The sequence below is a fragment of the Sus scrofa genome, chromosome 15 (genome assembly GCF_054392235.1).
Source record: "Sus scrofa isolate SSC_HxYL_T2T_F1_AM1 chromosome 15, Sscrofa_HxYL_maternal_Yorkshire_Landrace_v2.0, whole genome shotgun sequence".
Lineage (NCBI taxonomy): Eukaryota > Metazoa > Chordata > Mammalia > Artiodactyla > Suidae > Sus > Sus scrofa.
Window position 1 is genome coordinate 125,430,404 of NC_139397.1, and position 18,172 is coordinate 125,448,575.

General features: G+C 42.0%; 2 protein-coding genes across 3 annotated transcripts in view; one reads left to right on the forward strand and one right to left on the reverse strand.

The window, feature by feature from the left end:
• Window positions 1–18,172, reverse strand: part of PLEKHM3 (pleckstrin homology domain containing M3) — a 196,351-nt gene that overhangs the window by 76,996 nt on the left and 101,183 nt on the right. For both annotated transcript variants that reach the window (XM_021076247.2, XM_021076248.2), the window contains exon 6: window positions 6,675–6,738. In XM_021076247.2, the coding sequence (XP_020931906.1) occupies window positions 6,675–6,738 (64 nt within the window). The remainder of the gene's footprint in view (window positions 1–6,674; window positions 6,739–18,172) is intronic.
• LOC146396113 (uncharacterized) overlaps window positions 1–18,172 on the forward strand; it is a 77,194-nt gene that overhangs the window by 30,411 nt on the left and 28,611 nt on the right. The window lies entirely within an intron of this gene.

Here is an 18,172-nt window from a genome sequence, read left to right on the forward strand (position 1 = left end):
TTTTGTTTTGCATGTCTTTGATCTGTATGTATGTTTTTGTACCAATACCACACTGTTTTGATTACTGTAGCTTTATAGTATTGTCTGCAGTCTGGGAGAATTATGCCTATGGTCTTTTTTCCCTCTCATGATTGCTGTGGCAATTCTGGGTCTTTTATGGTTCTATATAAATTTTTGGATTATTTGTTCTAGTTGTGTGAAAAATGTCATGAGTAATTTGATAGGAATTGCATTAATTCTGTAGATTGCTTTAGGTACTATGACAATTTTAACAATATTAATTCTTCCAATCTAGGAGTATGGTGTATCTTTCCATTTATTTGAATCTGCTTTTATTTCCTTTATTAATGTTTCATAATTCTCATTATAAGTCTTTCACCTCCTTGGGTGTGTATCTTTTTAAATTACTGTTTTGTCCAGATATACACACAGGAGTGGGACTGCTGGATCATATGGCAGCTCTATTTTTAGTTTTTTGAGGAACCTCCATGCTATTTTCTATAGTGGCTGCACCAACTTACATTCCCATCAACACTGTAGGAGTGTTTCCTTTTCTCTACACCCTCTCCAGCATGTTATTTTTAAAATTGTCTTTCTTTCTTTTTTGGCCTCCACATGGCATTTGGAATTCCCAGGCCAGGGATCAGATCTGAGCTGCAGTTGTGATCTATGCTGCAGCTGTGGCAACACCAGATCCTTTAACCCACTGTGCCAGGCCAGGGATTGAACCTGTGTCCTGGTGCTGCAAAGACACTGCCAATCCCATTGCGCCATAGCAGGAACTCCCAGCATTTGTTATTTGTATACTTTTTAATGATGGCCATTTTGACCAGTGTGAGGTGGTACCTCATTGCAGTTTTGATTTGCATTTCTCTTCTAACTAGCAATGAAGAGCATCTTTTCATGTGCCTGTTGGCCATCCGTCTGTCTTTGGAGAAATGCCTTCTGCCCATTTTTCAATTGGGTTGTTTGTCTTTTTTTGTTGTTGAGTTGTATGAGGTGTTTGTATAAATTGTTTAGGGGTTAATGTTAAATTAATTATTTTGTTTTTCTTTTGTGGGAGAGAATGTTAATGAGTTCAGGATAGTGTATGTATGTGTGTGTGTATTTATTCATCCACTGATTCACCGAACATTTACATGCCCAGCTGCTTAGTATAAATGCTCACTGCTTTAGCATAAAACAATTCAGACAATCGTAGGCACCGTTAGGAATGGCAGTGTGCATCCGACTTACTCCTCTCTTTTTTCATGGCTGTCTGAGAGCGATAGGTCCTCCCCTCTGGCACCCTCCCCACTTCGCATCTCTTTAGTTAAGTACTCCAAATTTCAGACTTTTCCATCTTTTTTTCATAATTAAAACTTTATCTCCCCTCAAACATTAGCTGGTGCTTCCAACTTATTAATAAGACAAAATAATTTGTGCCGAAACAATAATTTACTCTTCTTAGGTAACATACAGGCACACCTCAGAGATAAAGTCGATTCAGTTGTAGACAACTGCCATGAGGTGAATATCACCAGAAAGCAAGTCACAGGAATTTTTTGGTTTCCCAGTGCACATGAAAGTTGTTGACACTGTATTGGGTCTATTAAGTGTAACAGCATTATGTCAAAAAAAAAAAAGTACATAAATTAAAAAGTACTTTATTGCTAAAAACGCTGAACATTATCTGACAATGCAGGGTTGCCATGAACCTTCAACTGGTAAAAGAAGCAGTATTTGCAAGGTGCAATAGAATGCAATAAAATGAGGTATGTCTGTGTTTCATATTAACTAGAATCTAATTACCTTAATCTGCAGGTAGGGTCTAGTTTGGAAAGTTAGGGGCCAGGGAAGGTGAGTAGGGAAATCAGCTCCTCAGATTGCCCCACAAGAGGTGTGTGTGCTGGCAGGCGAGGTGCTGAGCCGTGGAAACAGTGGGTGGGGAGGGACTACTCTAACCAATGCCTCACCCCTGGGACCATCTAGTATCCTTTCTCATGAATCATGTACAAATGGCATCATTCAGTACTTAACTTTCATATGTTCCAAAGGTGAGTAATCCCAGAAGAGTTGATCATTTATATACATTTTAGGTTTTTGTCACAAGAGCAAAGGTAGCCAAGGAAGAGCAAAGGTCAAGCCTGACCTTTCTTTTCATTAAGTAGAAGGAATCTTAGAAGAAATCTCCTATCACTTACACAGTCTGAGGAATGACATAGTAAACCACACTTCTGATTTGCTCCTTAAGAGCAACTGTGCTCTCTTGAACACTAACTTAGGTACACTAATGTATTCTACTGATAAAATGTGGAACTTTCTTGAATCAGTGTGAATGGGCCAAAGGGATTTGAGTAAGGAGATGGTCTGTCACATACTCAACAGGGAAAGGAGAGAACTAAGACAAAAAGCCAAAGCATTAAGGGTTGTGGGACTGTCCCACTGGAGCATAACTTTTTATTGTATCCCTATTGTAAAGACTTCCCCTGAATTTCTGACCAAAATAATAAATAATAAATTCTAAAAATAATAAATAAAGCATAAATTATAAAAAAAACATAAAAAAATAATAAAAACATAAATTCCATTCTACTTTCCCTTCTCAAAGTGTCAAACCCGGAAAAAGGCTCTTAAAAAAAGTGACCTCATTTCCCCATTAAAAACATGCACCAACACTTGTCCATTCATTCACATATGCTTACTCATTGCCTGCCAAATCCTTTATAAGGAACTGGCCGTTGTTTCAAAACACTGCCATGCATTCAAACCCCTGCAAAGTTTGTTTATAAGATTTTATTTTTGAAAACATAGTATATTCTGTCAGATTTACATTCAGAGAGCACAGACTGAATGTTTTTCTAATAATATCTAGTTGGCTGAACAGAGATTCATCTGAAATTCCAAACTTAAGCACTGAATAGCTCAAGCTGGTATGCCCCTGGGGCTCCTGGGGTTTGGAGAGCCTCTGGCCCCATCTTCTCCCTTCCTTGGTCCTGCTCCTGGGACAGGAGAAGTACTTGCTCTATCTTCATGTTACAATGATGCCAGCTGATCAGGTAGTGACTATATGGTGGTCTACAACCACCTTTGACATGTGCTAGTAAAGCCCAGTGGCCCGGTGACCACAGCTCCCAGAACAACTAGAGGGAGCTCCCTTTGCTAAGCAGTGTCAGTCGTTGCTATTTATTTCCTATGTCCAAGTGCACAATAGTAGAGAGAGTGCATACAAAGCGGCTGGTGAGTTCAAATACTAAGAAGGGAAAAAACTTGTCTTAAATGTAATATCAGAGGCATTGAGGTAGTTTGAAATCTTCAGAATTGAGTCTAAAATTTTGGGATTGTTATTTATAAAAATGAAAATGGAGAGAGAGAAGGTTGCAAAGTTTCTGGGTACCAGAATTCTTTCAGCATCTTTATTTAGGGTGATATTAGTGTTTTAGATACTATAATAAGATTTGGGAGTTCCTGCTGTGGCGCAGCGGAAATGAATCCGACTAGGAACCATGAGGTTTCGGATTCAATCCCTGGCCTTGCTCAGCTCAGTGGGTTAAGGATCTGGTGTTGCTGTGAGCTGTGGTGTAGGTTGCAGACATGGCTTGGATTCAGCGTTGCTGTGGCTGTGGTGCAGGTCAGCAGCTATAGTTCTGATTTGACCCCTAGCCTGGGAACCTCCATATGTCGTGGGTGCGGCCCTAAAAATCAAAAAAAGAAAAGAAAAAAAGATTTATAATTGTACTTAAATTATAAATCCCCCTTTACCATGTAATATTTTTATTTCATTTTCTTCTTTTTGGAGAGGAAGATAGCTACATTTTGTTTTTTAAATGAAAGCTAATGGGAAAACTCAAATTCATTTGCGAGAAATTTGCAGAAAGGAATCTAGGCCTTTTGGAAAGATGTTTATATTATAATTATTTGACACCTACAATTGTTCAGTTACTTGCTTGAGTTTTTTCCTCTTGAAAAATTTATAAACTGACATTCTATTTTTCTATAGTTATTTTATATGACAGAAGAGGTGCTTTCATAGAGACCTTTATTTTAGGAGTGAGGATGAGAATCAAATGGGGGAAATAACTTACTTTAAAACTCCTAAAGCTGACCTGAAACAAGGTGAAGGAGCACCCAGACAGAGGCTGAACTGGTACAGGACAACCTGGGGCTGGTGGCTCAGTAGGTTAGGTTGGGTTTCCTGCTACCCTTGACATGCTCTGTCCCAAAGCAACAGTATTCTTCTCCCTTCTTGTGTTCCCTTCTCTTACATATTTGCAAGAACAGTTCAGATTCAGAATACACGCCTGCAATTTCCTCAGAAACCAAGGGAAGATGGGGGCGGAGGTGCCCTTCAGTACTGATAACCTAGATGTAGACAGATCAAAAGCTAAATCCAATTTAACCCACCTCAGGCAGAAAACGTAATTGAATTAAACGTCCTCTAAATATGATAGGTTTGGGGACCTTAAAGCCAGGCACAAAGAGCCAGGTTAGAGGGAACTGTGGCGTAAATGCATGCATGGAGCTCTGGCCGCCCCCACCCACAGGGAGTTTGATAAGCTGTTGATTGCTTCTATCGCTTACTACTGAGGCTGAACACTGATTAAGCTGCTTATGGGGCTCCAAGGCTAATGGTCGGCCCTCCAAGAATACTGCTGCCACTGATTTAAGTAAGCTGCTTGGCATGTACAGTCTGATTATTACATGGGGGAAAATGACAGCAGGGTATAGGAAAGTTTTAAAAAGAAGGATATGATGCCAAATGGCTACTTTGACCCCCTGAAATGAATATGGAATTACTGATTGCTTCTCTTCATCTGGTATCAGAACTCATTTTTGTAAAGGCTGCCTCAAAGAGTACTCACTTTGGAGCCCACCTATCCTATTTTAAACCACCTTTATAAGAATACGCCACTGGTGCCTTCAAATACACTTCTCCAGTGTTAAGAGTCTGGGTCCTGAGATACTGAGCTCAGGCAGAGTCCTAGAAAAAGCACACATGTCTCCTGGGTGTCATAACTGATTCTTCCTCTTGAACACCACTGGGCAGTCGTTAAAACTCGATCTCTTGCCACCCTAGCCAGCACATCACTGTTGCTTGATTCTGCAGCAGGACTGAAGGAATGGAGGGAGCTGATATGCGAAAATAGGTTTAAACTGGATGCACAAGTGGAAATTAAAACCCTAGTATTCTCTCAGCCTTCTCCAACTAAATACTCTAAAAATATTCCTACCATTTAAAATAACTTGCCTGCCTCTGGGGGGATAAAGAGAACACAAAAGTCTTAAGTTTAAATTACTTTTCACAGTTTTATTGATTTTTTTTTTGAAAGGCTTGAAAAATGAATGAAGGATATGGACACAGGTTAAGGTGGCCTCATTTCCTCTGAGTAAAACAACCAGAAAGAAAAACAACAAACAAAAGAACCGAATCACTGCAGTTTAAGATATTCTGAAAGTTGTCACAATAATTTTTTCTTTTGTAATTGACTTTTGAAAGAATCCTTAGTATGTGGAAAGGAAAGCAATGCTTTCATGTAGTGTCTAAAAGCTTCCTGGGGAGTGAACTGTTGATTTAAATGATTAACCAAAACTTAAACATATTCAGAACTTATGGTGGAAGAGACAAAATGTTGGTTTTCTTTCTGGCTGCTCACCTGGTCAATCATTAAAAGGACATACGTACACAAACAAAAGGATAAAAAGATGATTTTGACTCTTACATGCTCTGTTTTGTCTTACTAAAATTTAACATCACCCAACTGTTTGGCTTGAGCATAAGTCAAAGGGTTTAGTATATTCACTGTCTTTTATGTCTTTTTTTCCTTGTACAATTTTTTTATTGATATAATTCACACACCATAAAATTCGCTCTTTTAAAGTACACAATTCACTGGCTTTTAAGACAGTTACAAAGTTGTGCAACCACCACTAATTTCAGAACAATTTCATCAGCCCCAAAGGAAATCCCACACCATCAGCAGTCATTCCTTAGCAAACCCCCTCCTCACCACTGTCCCCAGGCCCTGGCAACTACTTACCTAATTTGTCTCTATGGATTGACCTATTTTGGACATTCTAAGTAAAAATAAAAGAATCATAAAATATGAATAATTTTCTGTCTGGCTTCTTTCAGCATGATGTTCTCAAGATTTATGCATGTTGTAGCATGTGCCAGTACTTCACTCCTTTTTATGACTGAATACTATTCCATTGCACGGATATACATGATTTTGTTCACCCATTCATTAGCTGATGAACATCTGGGTTGTTGCTACTTTTTAGCGGTTATGAATAATGATGCTTTGAACATTCTTGTGTAAGTTTTTATGTGGACATATGCTTTAAATTCTCTAGAGAATATGCCTAGAAGTAGAACTGCTAGGTCATAAAGTAACTCTGTTTAACTTTTTGAGGAAGTGCCAAACTATTTTCCTAAGTGGCTGTACCACTTTCCATTCCCACCAGCAGTGTATGAGAGAGCTCCAGTTTCTCTATATCCTTGCCAGGATGTCTTATTATCCTATAATAGCTTTTTATATTAGGTTTTCTCTTCTCATTCTGAATAGAAAATAATTGATTATCAGGGCTTGTGAAGAAAACTACTCCAATGATGGCAGAACTCAGTGCCAAGACCATAATCAACCAAAACACTTCCCCAGGAAGAAAACAGAAATGAAATGGCCTCAAGTGCTTACCTGCTGTAGATCGGCAAGGGAATATAAGTGGATCTGCTGAAGGAGGTATTCTCTGGGAAAAATTCTGAAAACAAAGACAGAAATGCACATAACTTACGGTGCTGCCATAAAATACATTTTTTTCTGAGAAGTTTCAAAGTATCATTCAAGAATCCCTTTCCTCTGCCTTCTCCCCTTTCCCTACATCCTCTGAGAAACCGGTACTAACATCTCTTTTTAGATATGTTTCTTTTCGAACACAGATATTAAAAAGGGAGTAAAAGTTTGATCTTTGATTTCTAATGTAGTCCAAGTGCTAGGACACGGTGCAGTGGTCCAGGCCTGGGGGCCAGAGCGTGAGGTTTCTTATTCCAGCTTGTCCCTAGCAAGCTGTGTCATCTCGGGCAAGTCCTAAAACCATCTAGCTTCAACTTCTTCCTTGTTTAATGAAGGTGACTGAACTCAGTGTCTTCAATGTCTTTCCACCTCTATTAGCCTACGTCAAGATGAATAGCTTTTGGAGCTGAGAAAATCAATTGGACTGGCAACCTGTGTGTCCTGTCGAGGGGCTCCTAGGGCTTCATTAATGGGGACACTGGTGCCAAATATCACATTAATGAACTATCCTCTCATATTTATAGTCATGAGTTTTAGAACCCAGGTATATGGGAATAATGGGACAAAATATTTCAAATTGAAACGCCTTGACAAAGTCCAATATCATTGGGAGCTGTCAGTTCATAGCCTCTGGATAAATGACTGAGTGAACAGGGGAAAAAAAATCAATTAGGGACAAGCAAACAGATAACAAAGCGTAGATGGTGAGAAAACACCACACACACACACACACCTCAAACAATACTCATTTTCTGTCTTTGTCTTAGGTGGTACTATACAATTTTCTGGTATCCTAAATGGAAGAAGCCACCAACTCAATTGACATTTAAGACTGTCTACTATATGTCAAGCACTGTGCCAGGCATTAGAAGATAATTGTAGGAAGTTCCTGTTGTGACGCAGTGGTTAACGAATCCAACCAGGAACCATGAGGTTGCAGGTTCGATCCCCGCCCTTGCTCAGTGGGTTAACGATCCAGTGTTGCAGGGAGCTGTGGTGTAGGTCGCAGACGTGGCTCGGATCCTGCGTTGCTGTGGCTCTGGTGTAGGCCGGCGGCTACAGCTCCAATTCGACCCCTAGCCTGGGAACCTCCATATGTCGAGGGAGCGGCCCAAGAAATGGCAAAAAGACCAAAAAATAAAAAAAATTAAAAAAAAAAAGATGATAATTGTGAATGAGATAGCCCAGTATCTGAGTTCAAGGAGCATAAGGTCAAGTGAGGGAAAGATACGTAAACTTATACTCACAACACAAGGTGCTAACTGAAAATAAAAGAGTTATGCATGGAGTACATATTTTTAGACTGATCTAGCATGGGAGGGCCCAACCTTGGCTGTCTATTAGAATCATTTGGGAAACTTTTAGAAAATACCAGGGCTTAAGCAGGGTAGAACCCAGAAATCAACGTTAAATGAAATAAAAACTCTCCTGGTGATTAGGGCAGGCAAGGTTTAGAACCACTGGCCTAATACCTAGCTTATGGGGGAATTCATTATTCAGTCTTTCAATTAAGTATGCATTACTGGACAAATCCTGGAGATTAAACCCTTCGTCCTTCCATTCATCTTTCTATCCATCCAATTCTGATCAGGCACAACTGTGTGCTGGTGACTATACTAGGCCACTGAAGAGAGGGCACTGAACCAGTCAGATAAGGTCCTTCCTCCATGGACGCCTGAGACAGGCATCTTCTAGTTTGGAGTGCTCCTGGGAAGTATGATAGGCTCTGAAGAATTCTGCTGAAAAGCCCTGTTTCATCCACAAGAGTGAAAATAGACTGAGTGACAAGGGGCTTATACTCCGGGAAACCAAAGTCAGTTCCTGAGGCTGGGCTCCCTTCCACTCTAATGGTCCTGTGGCAGAAGACAGAGCCCAGCCCGAGCCCAGCCAGGTAGGGTTAGGGAAAGCGCTCAATTCCTTCATGTGGGGAGAGGCTTCCCTAGAGAAAGGCCCCCCTGTTGTAGAAGGCAGACCACGGTCCCACGAGGGACCATGAAACATATGCAACTTCCATTTTCAATAACACACATGTGTGACTGAGAGGATTAAGAGACCTATTCTTCATGGCGCCTCGCAGTGTTAACAATGAGAGGAGCCTGCTTCGGGTGTGGCCTTCGACGTAAATCCTTTCATTTGATTCTCACAACAGCCCGTGTGGTCAGCACAACCTCTGTGCTACATAACAAGAAACTGAGGCCCAGAGGCAAAGACTAATTTGCTCAGGGTCATAGACCTGGGATTCAAAGCCAGGACTTTGACTCCAAAGGCCTGTGCTGCTTCTACTTTCCTGGAGGAGGGGGTGGAGGAAGGAGGGAGGTGGGTTTGGGCTGACCATCTAATGTCGCTGTGTAATCCATCTCTCTCCCTGGTAGATGTTTATCACGGTTTAGGGCAGCAGCAACATAGGACCAGGGATGCTTTGTTAAAGAAGGAAAGTGATACGGATGCACTTGGTCATGCCCGCTACTGAAGGTAGCTGGAAGGGTAGAGAGACTGCAGGCAGGGACAGTCCTGTACCTGAGGGTCTATTCTAGGAAAATCACAGGGAGAAAGTGATGGGGAGGAGGGGAGAGACAGGAGATCTTTCGGAAGAATTGACAACATTTGGAATGGGTGAAAGAGGAGAAAGGAATTGAAGGTGGCTCTGAAGTATCCAGCTTGGGTGACAGGATGGTGGCATCACTGGCCAACACAAGCAGGCTGCCTGGGAGGGGATAAAGCATTGAGATTGGTGTGTGCTGAAGATACAGTGCGTGTGCAGAGGACAGCAAGTGTGGCCCTTGCGGATGTGGGCTGAGAGATGTGGAAGAGCCAGGGGCACGTCTGACCTCAACACTGAGGGGACAGCTGAAGCCGTAGGCACGGTGGGAATGGACCTGGGAGGAAACGGAGCAGGAGGGAGCTGAGTGTGCACAGGGGTGGTTTTTACTTTGTTTACCTTACAAAGTCTAGAATTATCTGCAGTACACTCTGGTAGTCTGCCATTTTTCTCATGCTCGAAAAATGGTTTTGAAAATAACCAGGATGGTCGCATGTACTTGAATTCCCAACATCCCTCTCTTTGTGAAAGGTTTGTGCTTTTAGACCCTTCACCCAGCTTCTCCTAACAGTCACATCGTAAACAACCACGGTGTATTGGTCAAAACTAAGAAATGAACTACTATGTACGTCAGACTTTATTCATATTTCACTAACCATTTCACTAATGTCCCTTTCTGTTCAAGAATCCCATACAGAAGACCACATTGCATTTGTAGATTTTTACATATATATAAGCATTTGCAAGATGAGACCCAAACATATGTGCAGAAAAGGAAACCTAGGATGGGCCTTTCATTGAGGCCACTAGAGTAGCGAAATATGATAATCTAATATGAGGACAGACGCTGTTCCAGGGTGGATGAATGGGAAGAATAATCTTTTTCCAGAGGCAACTGCTTCATAATGAAATCCCTTAAATAAAGTAAAATGAAAGCAATGTGGCAGCAGGGCTGAGAAACAGAGACAGAGTGAATCAAATAAGAGGGCTGGAGAAAAAAAAAAGTCATTTCAAGAGGAGCTCCTGCCTTTTCTGGTGGTTTACATACATGTAAGGTCAGCTGGAGAAAGAGTCAGAAGGAAGGTGAAATGAACTCTGGCAGGGACAAATACAGGGTAGCCTATCACTAATATCTTGCTACTTAAAGTTCTTTTTGCTCTAAAATCCTAAAACTTCCATGACTAAGAGTACAGAAAATATAAGAATTCATTACAAATTTACAAATGGAATCACACTGGTACACCCTTACTAGAGTACTACAGCCAGTCAGTCAGTTATCTGGTCAACAAACACTATTGAGGGCCTAAAACAAGCCTGGTGTTATGCTAAGGGCTGGAGGCAGATACATTCGGTGAACACAGCTGATGAGGAACAAAGAGAATTTCCAGTTTCATCTTTCTAGACCGGGTCCTTTTTGCCTCTAGACACTTCATTACTCTTCTCACAATAACTAATGAACTTTGGGCACAGTCATCTCTAATATGCTTTCAACATGACTACTACAGCTAGAGTAAGCTGAGTATTTAGGGTTTCTGCCCGCAAATATATTTGACATACCTATTTTCTCTTCCCCCTAGAAGAGATTCTAAGTCTTCCAGAAGCACCTTATCTGCTGTCTCCTCTCTGGCACGCTTCAGTGTCTGATACTATAATTTACAAGAGGTCAGTCATAACGGACACCGAAAAACTGGCAAGCACAATATATGCAGAAAAGATAAAGGAACTGAGCTTATTGTGTTTGGAGAAGATGTTGTGTCCAGGAGATTTAGTGGTGGCCATAAAAAATACAGACTTTCAAGATAGATAATGCCAATCAGCTTTGCTTTCCCCTGAGGATGGAAATTATATCACAAAAGCATTGAAGTAAAATATGAGAATAAATTTCCTGAGAAGGAAGACTGAATGGCATTAAAATGTGTGTCTTAGAGTGGTGCTTCTTAATGCAATTAAAAGACAAAGATTTGTTGCAGTTATTTAGAGGCAGAGACTTGCTCTTCTGTTAGGGGAGGGAAAGGTTTCAAAGGCAGGGCCAGATAACTGTCAAGTTTGTTTTCCCTGCCTGCGTCCTCAAGGCAGACTCAACTGGCAAGAGAGTCTCTGAATAGCTTCTTTTTTAAAAATTTTATTTTTAAAAATTATTTTAAAAATTTTAATGCAGTATTTAAAGGTTACACTCCATTGACAGTTATTACGAAACACTGGCTGTATTCCTTGTGTTGTACAAGAGTACCTTCCTGTAGCCTTAAACACCCAATAGGTTGTACCTTCCCCCACGCCCCTCCAGCCCCACTGCTCCTCTCCTCACTGGTAACCACTAGTTTGTTCTCTATACCTGAGAGTCTGCTTCTTTTTTTGGTTATACTCACTAGTTGCTGTTTTTTAGATGCCACATAGTAAGTGATATTACCATAAAGTATTTGTTTTTGGCTGAATATCTTCTTCCATTGACGTCCACGGGAGAAGTGCAGGGCAAATGATGATATAGGAGCCAAGCCCAGAAAAGCACAGGCAACTTCCCATCTGGGGGACACCAGGGCAACCCCCACTGTGGCTCAGGAATACAAAGTGGCCCATCTGACAGGAGCTCCTTAGGAGTTGGATGGAACAAGCAGGGAATCCCAGGGGTTGTACAGAACCCGGCGGTGTGCTTGGGGAGCACTGAGCTGCCTCAGAGGACACGGCTCTGCAGGGGACGGACGCTGAGGTGAATCTGTAGCCACCTCAGGGCCTGCGAGGGGAGCCGCGCATGTCTCAGGCACCCCCTTGAGAGTCATGGCAGCATTAATTTTACAATTTTACTATTAGTGTATTCAATAAAGAATGAGTGATTCTCTACCTTTTTTGATCAGAAAACTCAAGTTGTGACCACCCTATCTCCTAGGAACCTAATGCAAATGAAGCCTAGTCTTGTGACCTCTGTGACTTGTCATTGTGGTTAAAAACATAAAGTCAGGAGTTTGGGTTGTAGTTTAGTGGGTTAAGAACCCGACCTAGTGTCATGAGGGGTTCCATCCCTGGCCTCACTCAAGTGGGTTAAGGATCTGGTGTTGCCACAAGCTATGGTGTAGGTCACAGATGCAGCACGGATCTGGTGTTGCTGTGGATATGGTGTACGACCCCCTGGCCTGGGAACGTCCACATGCCATGGGTGCGGCAGTAAAAAGAAAAAAAAAGAATCTAAAATTGTCACACTTTTCTTTGCAATAAGTAGATGCTGGGTACCTATGTGACAGGAAATTTGGAGGAGACATAAATTTTCCTAAACCTACAGACAAGTGGGCTAGACAAGCAAACAGCTCCGGCTCCCAGCGGGGAGTGCTAAGATCGAAGGGGCTGGGGTTGGGGGGGTGTGATGGGAGCCTGCAGGACACTTTCAGGAAAGGCCTCAGGGAAGTGAAGTAGTGGGTCAGATTTCATCTTCAGGAGAGGGAGAATGGGGATTCCAGGTAGAGGGAGCAGCAGGGGTGGGGATGGGGGCAGGAAGTGTCCGTGTGCGGGAGGGGGAACTGCTGGGTGTGAGTTTAGAAAGGGAGAATGTAGCCAGACATGAGAGGGCTAGATGCCTTGATGAGAGTCTTGATAAGAGTCTCCACGCAAAGATAGGGGTGCCACAGGAGCGCTGTGAGCAAGAGAAGGCCAGTGTTAGACTTGTGCCTTTAAAAGATCATAACAGCAGGAGAGAGCAGGGAGAAAGGATGGATGATTTGGGAGGTAAACTAGGTGAGAAATGATGTGGGCCTGAACAGAATTTAAACGGCCGCCCTGGGGTTGGAGAGGATGGGCCGCCACGGACAGATTTCTGCAGCACCATCCACAGGTCAGGAAGACAACAGGAAACGGAGGCTGGCAGGAGCCTGTCTTGCTCAGTTTTCCAGCTGGGGCCAGCAGGTAAATGGCAGTTGCACTGACTGACACAGAGAGTAAGGAAGAGGAGCCGCCTCTGGGGAGAAAGGACTGGAAGGGTCTGTGGAACGTCCAAGTCGAGGCATCCGGGAGTCCAGAGAGGAGAGCTGTGTGCCTACACCTGAAGACATGAAAATGAGGACCAGCTCAGGAAAATGAGTCAGGAAAATGAGAGCAACAGAAAAGACAGGACCCTAGCAAAACCGTCCTAGTGAAGGAACAGCTGCAGGAAGAAGCCTGGGAAGGAGCAGTCTGACAGGAGAAAAAGCAGAAAAGCCAGCATCCAGGAAGCAGAGAATTTCAGAGAAGGACGAAAGAGGGTCAGAGGCATCAGAGGCAGAGGAGAGGTCAAAGAATTCGGGAAGACTCTCTGAGGCCTGGAAAGTGCCTGCTGCATTTGGCAAAGGGGAATTCATTAGTGACCTCAGACTGAATGGTTTCTAGGAGGAAGCGGGACGCCAGGCTGCAGAGGGGTGAAGGACCGTGGCTTACTCTTTTAAGGAGCTACCTTTAAAGGAGAGAAACTGGGCCACAGCTACAGAGGGATGCAGGACTAAGAAAGGATTCTTTTCTTAAAGATGGGAGACACTTGGGCATATTTATATGCTAAAATGAAGAAGCCAGCACAGAAGCAGAAAGTGCAGATACAAAAGTAGGGAAAATGACTGAGCTGGCCCTGGAAAGGCCTGGAAGAAATGAGACATGGCCCTGCTGGGAGCCCTTCCAAGTACACGTATACACACCATACACCCCCTATGGTTTTTTGTTGTTGTTGTTTGCTTTTTAGGGCTGCACCCAAAGCATATGGAGGTTCCCAAGCCAGGGGTCAAATCAGAGCTGCAGCTGCTGGCCTATGCCACAGCAACACCGGATCCTTAACCCACTGAGAGAGGCCAGGGATCGAACCCACAATCTCATGGTTCCTAGTTGGATTCATTTCCGCTACGCCACAATGGGAGCTCTACCCCCTTGTATTTTAAGTGAAGTTTCTACTAAAATGTTATGGAAAATGTAATTACTAATTTCTCCAATGTTCCCTCCAAACTTCACCAACTAGAGATGGAAAGCTAACAAATTAAGAGAGAGTAGTTTGGTTTAGCAATCCTTTGGTAACCGGCATCTTTGCTGCAGGAAGCCACTGCCTTTTGTTTCCGACAAGGCTGCTGTTGAGAGTTTTCTGTGCCTTAAGTGACCTCACTGCACTGCAGACCTATTCATCATCAGGTCTGACTGCATTTCACCAGCAGGCTGGTCACGAGGACAGCTCTGCTCGTGCCAGTGCAACTTCATCTGGTCAGCCTGATACCAGAGCCAGAGGATGAATGTGATAAGGACAGTCAACTCCACACATCACTCAGCCATCAAGGGCAACCACATCACTGGCAGGTGGCACGGTCAAGTCCTCAGATACCAAAGAACGATGAAGGAACCTGCTCAAGGATCATGAGGACCAAGTAGTACGACTGTTCCTAGTGCCACTAGTTCCTGCTTTATCATCTTCAGAATTTCCTGACATGCCGAGAAGGTAACTTAGACTTCGTTTATGGATTGTTTCAACAAGAAAGGTGAGAAAAGATGAAAATTAAAAAGGAAAAAGATCATATATGATTCAGCTCCCTTATATTATGCAGCTGGTACTTGGGGTTAAAAATACAGAAATAATGGCTTGTGAAATCAAAGGCGGAAATCTACACAAAACAGGTAGGGGGTCCTCTTCCATTTGGTACCAGGACACTCGGTGAAATACAAGACTCATTTAACCTGACTAATTTCTGAGGACTTCAACTCAGTTCCCACCAAGCCCTGATGCTTATGGCGGAAAAGGCTCTGAAGTAGGCACACCCTTTGCAGGATTTGGATAGATTTAATAACGTCGCCATTTCTCTGAAGCTCAGTTCTTTGCATTGCATAACTGGCACTAAAAAAAAAAAATTAAAAAGAAAAAAGTTTGTAATGAAAATATCTCAGCACATGTAATAGATGGGCTTTAAAGAAAAGACACCTCTCCCTCCATGCCCGTGTTTCTGTCTCTGTCTCTCTCACCCCCATGCACCCCTACATACACATAAAATAAAAAAGATAATACCAAAGGAAATCTTCCAGTTTTGATTCTTAATCATAAGTCTAAAGGAAGAATATGGGCAGAAGTGCATAAAGAATAATTTAGAAAGGAAAACCATTTATTCATGCAGTACTACCGCATTTTCCAAGAATATATGCTCCAGGTTAGGTAATTTGTACCAGGTTGAGAGGGCTGCAGTGTTTTTCCTTTGGAGAGCACACGCGCCCACACAGAAATCAGCAAAAAGCCCTCTGAAGCATCCCTAGGGAGGTGCAATTTGGTGTTCTTGCTATGAGCTGCAAACTCTTCCTGAAATAGTTACATTAGACTGGATGTGGAGGGGACTCATATGTCCAGCCACGCTCCCAGCTAATGGAAAAACAATTTTAAATCAAAGGCAGGTATTTCGATAGCAACCCACATAGAAGAAACAAGCTTCAATCATTTCTCTAGATACCTCATTTTGCTAATCTCATTGGCTGAAAAAGTGGCAAGATTGCATCAGATATTATATCTTGGTAGGTCGGTATGGGAAATAAGGGTCTCTTTTACCCACTCATTCAGAAACTGTGTTTAAGTTTCTTAGCAACAACCTAAAGCCTGGAGTAGAAATACTTGGGAAGTAATTTGGGTTGTGATTATTCTGGGGTCTGATTATAAAAATGACAGATTATATCACATTACAGATCCTAGCTCAAGTTCTTATGGCATTTAACGGTTCCAAGAATCTGACACTTTTCCTGCAATGAGTCTTATTTTTTGGTTGTCTCTTAGACAATGATTTTAGATAATTTGTATATTTCATTTAATCTCAGAATAAGATAAAATCACTTTTAAACTTTTTGAAGAATTTCTCAATAAATAAAAGGCTACATGTACATTATAGTAAAATTAACATATAACTTTCCAGGGCTCCTTTTTCAAAGTTTATTAATCAGTTCAGTTTTGAATGACACTTTAATAGTCTGTAGCTTTTTTTAGAATGTTGATCTCTATGTGTGTCTGTGTATATATAACACACATATACACAGACACACACACACACATAGAATTTGCTGAATGAGCTCTCGGGAGAAATGAAGGAAAAGGGAGGGCCTATCTGGAGATCAGGAGGTTAGATGACTTAAACACTGCAATTCTAGAAGTCATCCAAGGGAAAAGGAATGCTTGAAGCAGACTGAGAATGGTTGCTTTCAAAAACTATCAAAATAACATCCTGTGTTTTAGTAGTTTCTGAGTCCTGATAGAGTCATGCAGCTGATCTGTCGAGAGCAAAGCTCCAAATGCACCTAATGACACTTTTAATGAGCTAACTTGAAAAACCAGCCACCAAGTCTGGCTAATATTATGTCTTACAGAAAACATAAAGAGCTGTGTTCACTGACCGAGCTTAAAGACTTGTTATCCACATACCTGAAGTGCTAATAATCACTGGTCTTCAATGAGACTAATGTAGTGATAACACTATCGCTAAAAGGGTCTTTTTCTTCTAAAATTCAGTATTAACCAGACTTTAGTTAATAATCAATGGCACATTTAGATCTCAGATTTTGGTTATAAGAGGTTTGTCATAGGCACGTCAAGTCTGTGTAGATTATGTTTTAAGAACTTGGCTGCCCAAGGAGATATGCTCTCAATAAGCCAGCCTCCTAAATGATGTGTATTTGAGTCACAACAGCATGCAACCTTTTGTCTGTGTAACAGATAATCCCTCTACCTGAAATGTCTGACTTATTGGGAGGGAGGGAGAAAAAGAGGTATTGCTTTGAAATGCTCTCTCCCGGCTCATTTATTATTAGCTCATGCAATCTTTTGTTGGGTACACTGAATAATATCCTCATTTACTTCTTCTAAGATCAAGGGTACATAAGTATGCTCATGCATCAAAACACCATTTTTGCTCAGTGATTCATGCTTTAGACAAATATATACCGGCATAAAAAGATGTTCACAACACAGCAGCTGAAATGATTGGGTTAAAAGTAGTATGTACAGTATAAAACCATTTTTATGGGGAAAAAAATAATCCTCAGAGGAAAATGTCTGGAAGGATATGCACCAAAGTGGGAAGATAATGGATGACATTCTTATGTTTGCTATCAGGAGTAGTATTTTGTGTAATATGAAAAAATTGTTTGAGCAAAGTAAGTGGGGGGGATGTTGGTAATAGTACTTTATTCAATTACTTTGTTCAGCAAATATTTATCCACTCTTACTATATGTCAGGTATGGTTCTAGGCCCTGGGGATACAGCAGTGAGCAAAACAGATAAAAAGCCATACCCTCTGTAGCTTACATCTACTGGGGAGAGCAGGGCCTCTCCATCTGGCTGCCCAGGCTGAGCAAAATATAACCTCCACAGCTATACATGATGGCACCAGAAAGGGATTGAGACAAAATAAAACACCACGTTACATGGTAATAAGCAGAGAAAGAAAAGAGGAAGTGGGAAGGGGGACACGGTGCAATTTTAAAGGGGTCAAGGATGCTTCATTAACGTGAAAGCAGCATACACATCTAAAGGAGGTGCCGAAGCCAGGGACGCAGTTATCTGGGGAAAAGGAAAACAAGCCCAGAAGCTCAGGTGGGAGTCTGCTTGGTGTGCTCAGGGACCAAAACAAAGCCGGTATGACTAAAACAGAGTAAAGGAGGGACAAGTACTAGGAGATGAGGGCAGAGAGGTAACAGGGAACCAGCCATGTATGTCCTCCACTTTCACTTGGATTGCAAGGTGAAGCCATGAGATGGTTTGAATCAGAAGTGACATCATCTATTCTACACATTAACTCTAGCTGTAGTCTTGAGAATAGACTGAAGGGGGAGATCAGTTTCCGCAATAATCCAGAGGAATGAGGACAGTGGCTTGGCCCCAGGTGGTAGCAGTGGAAGTGGTGATTT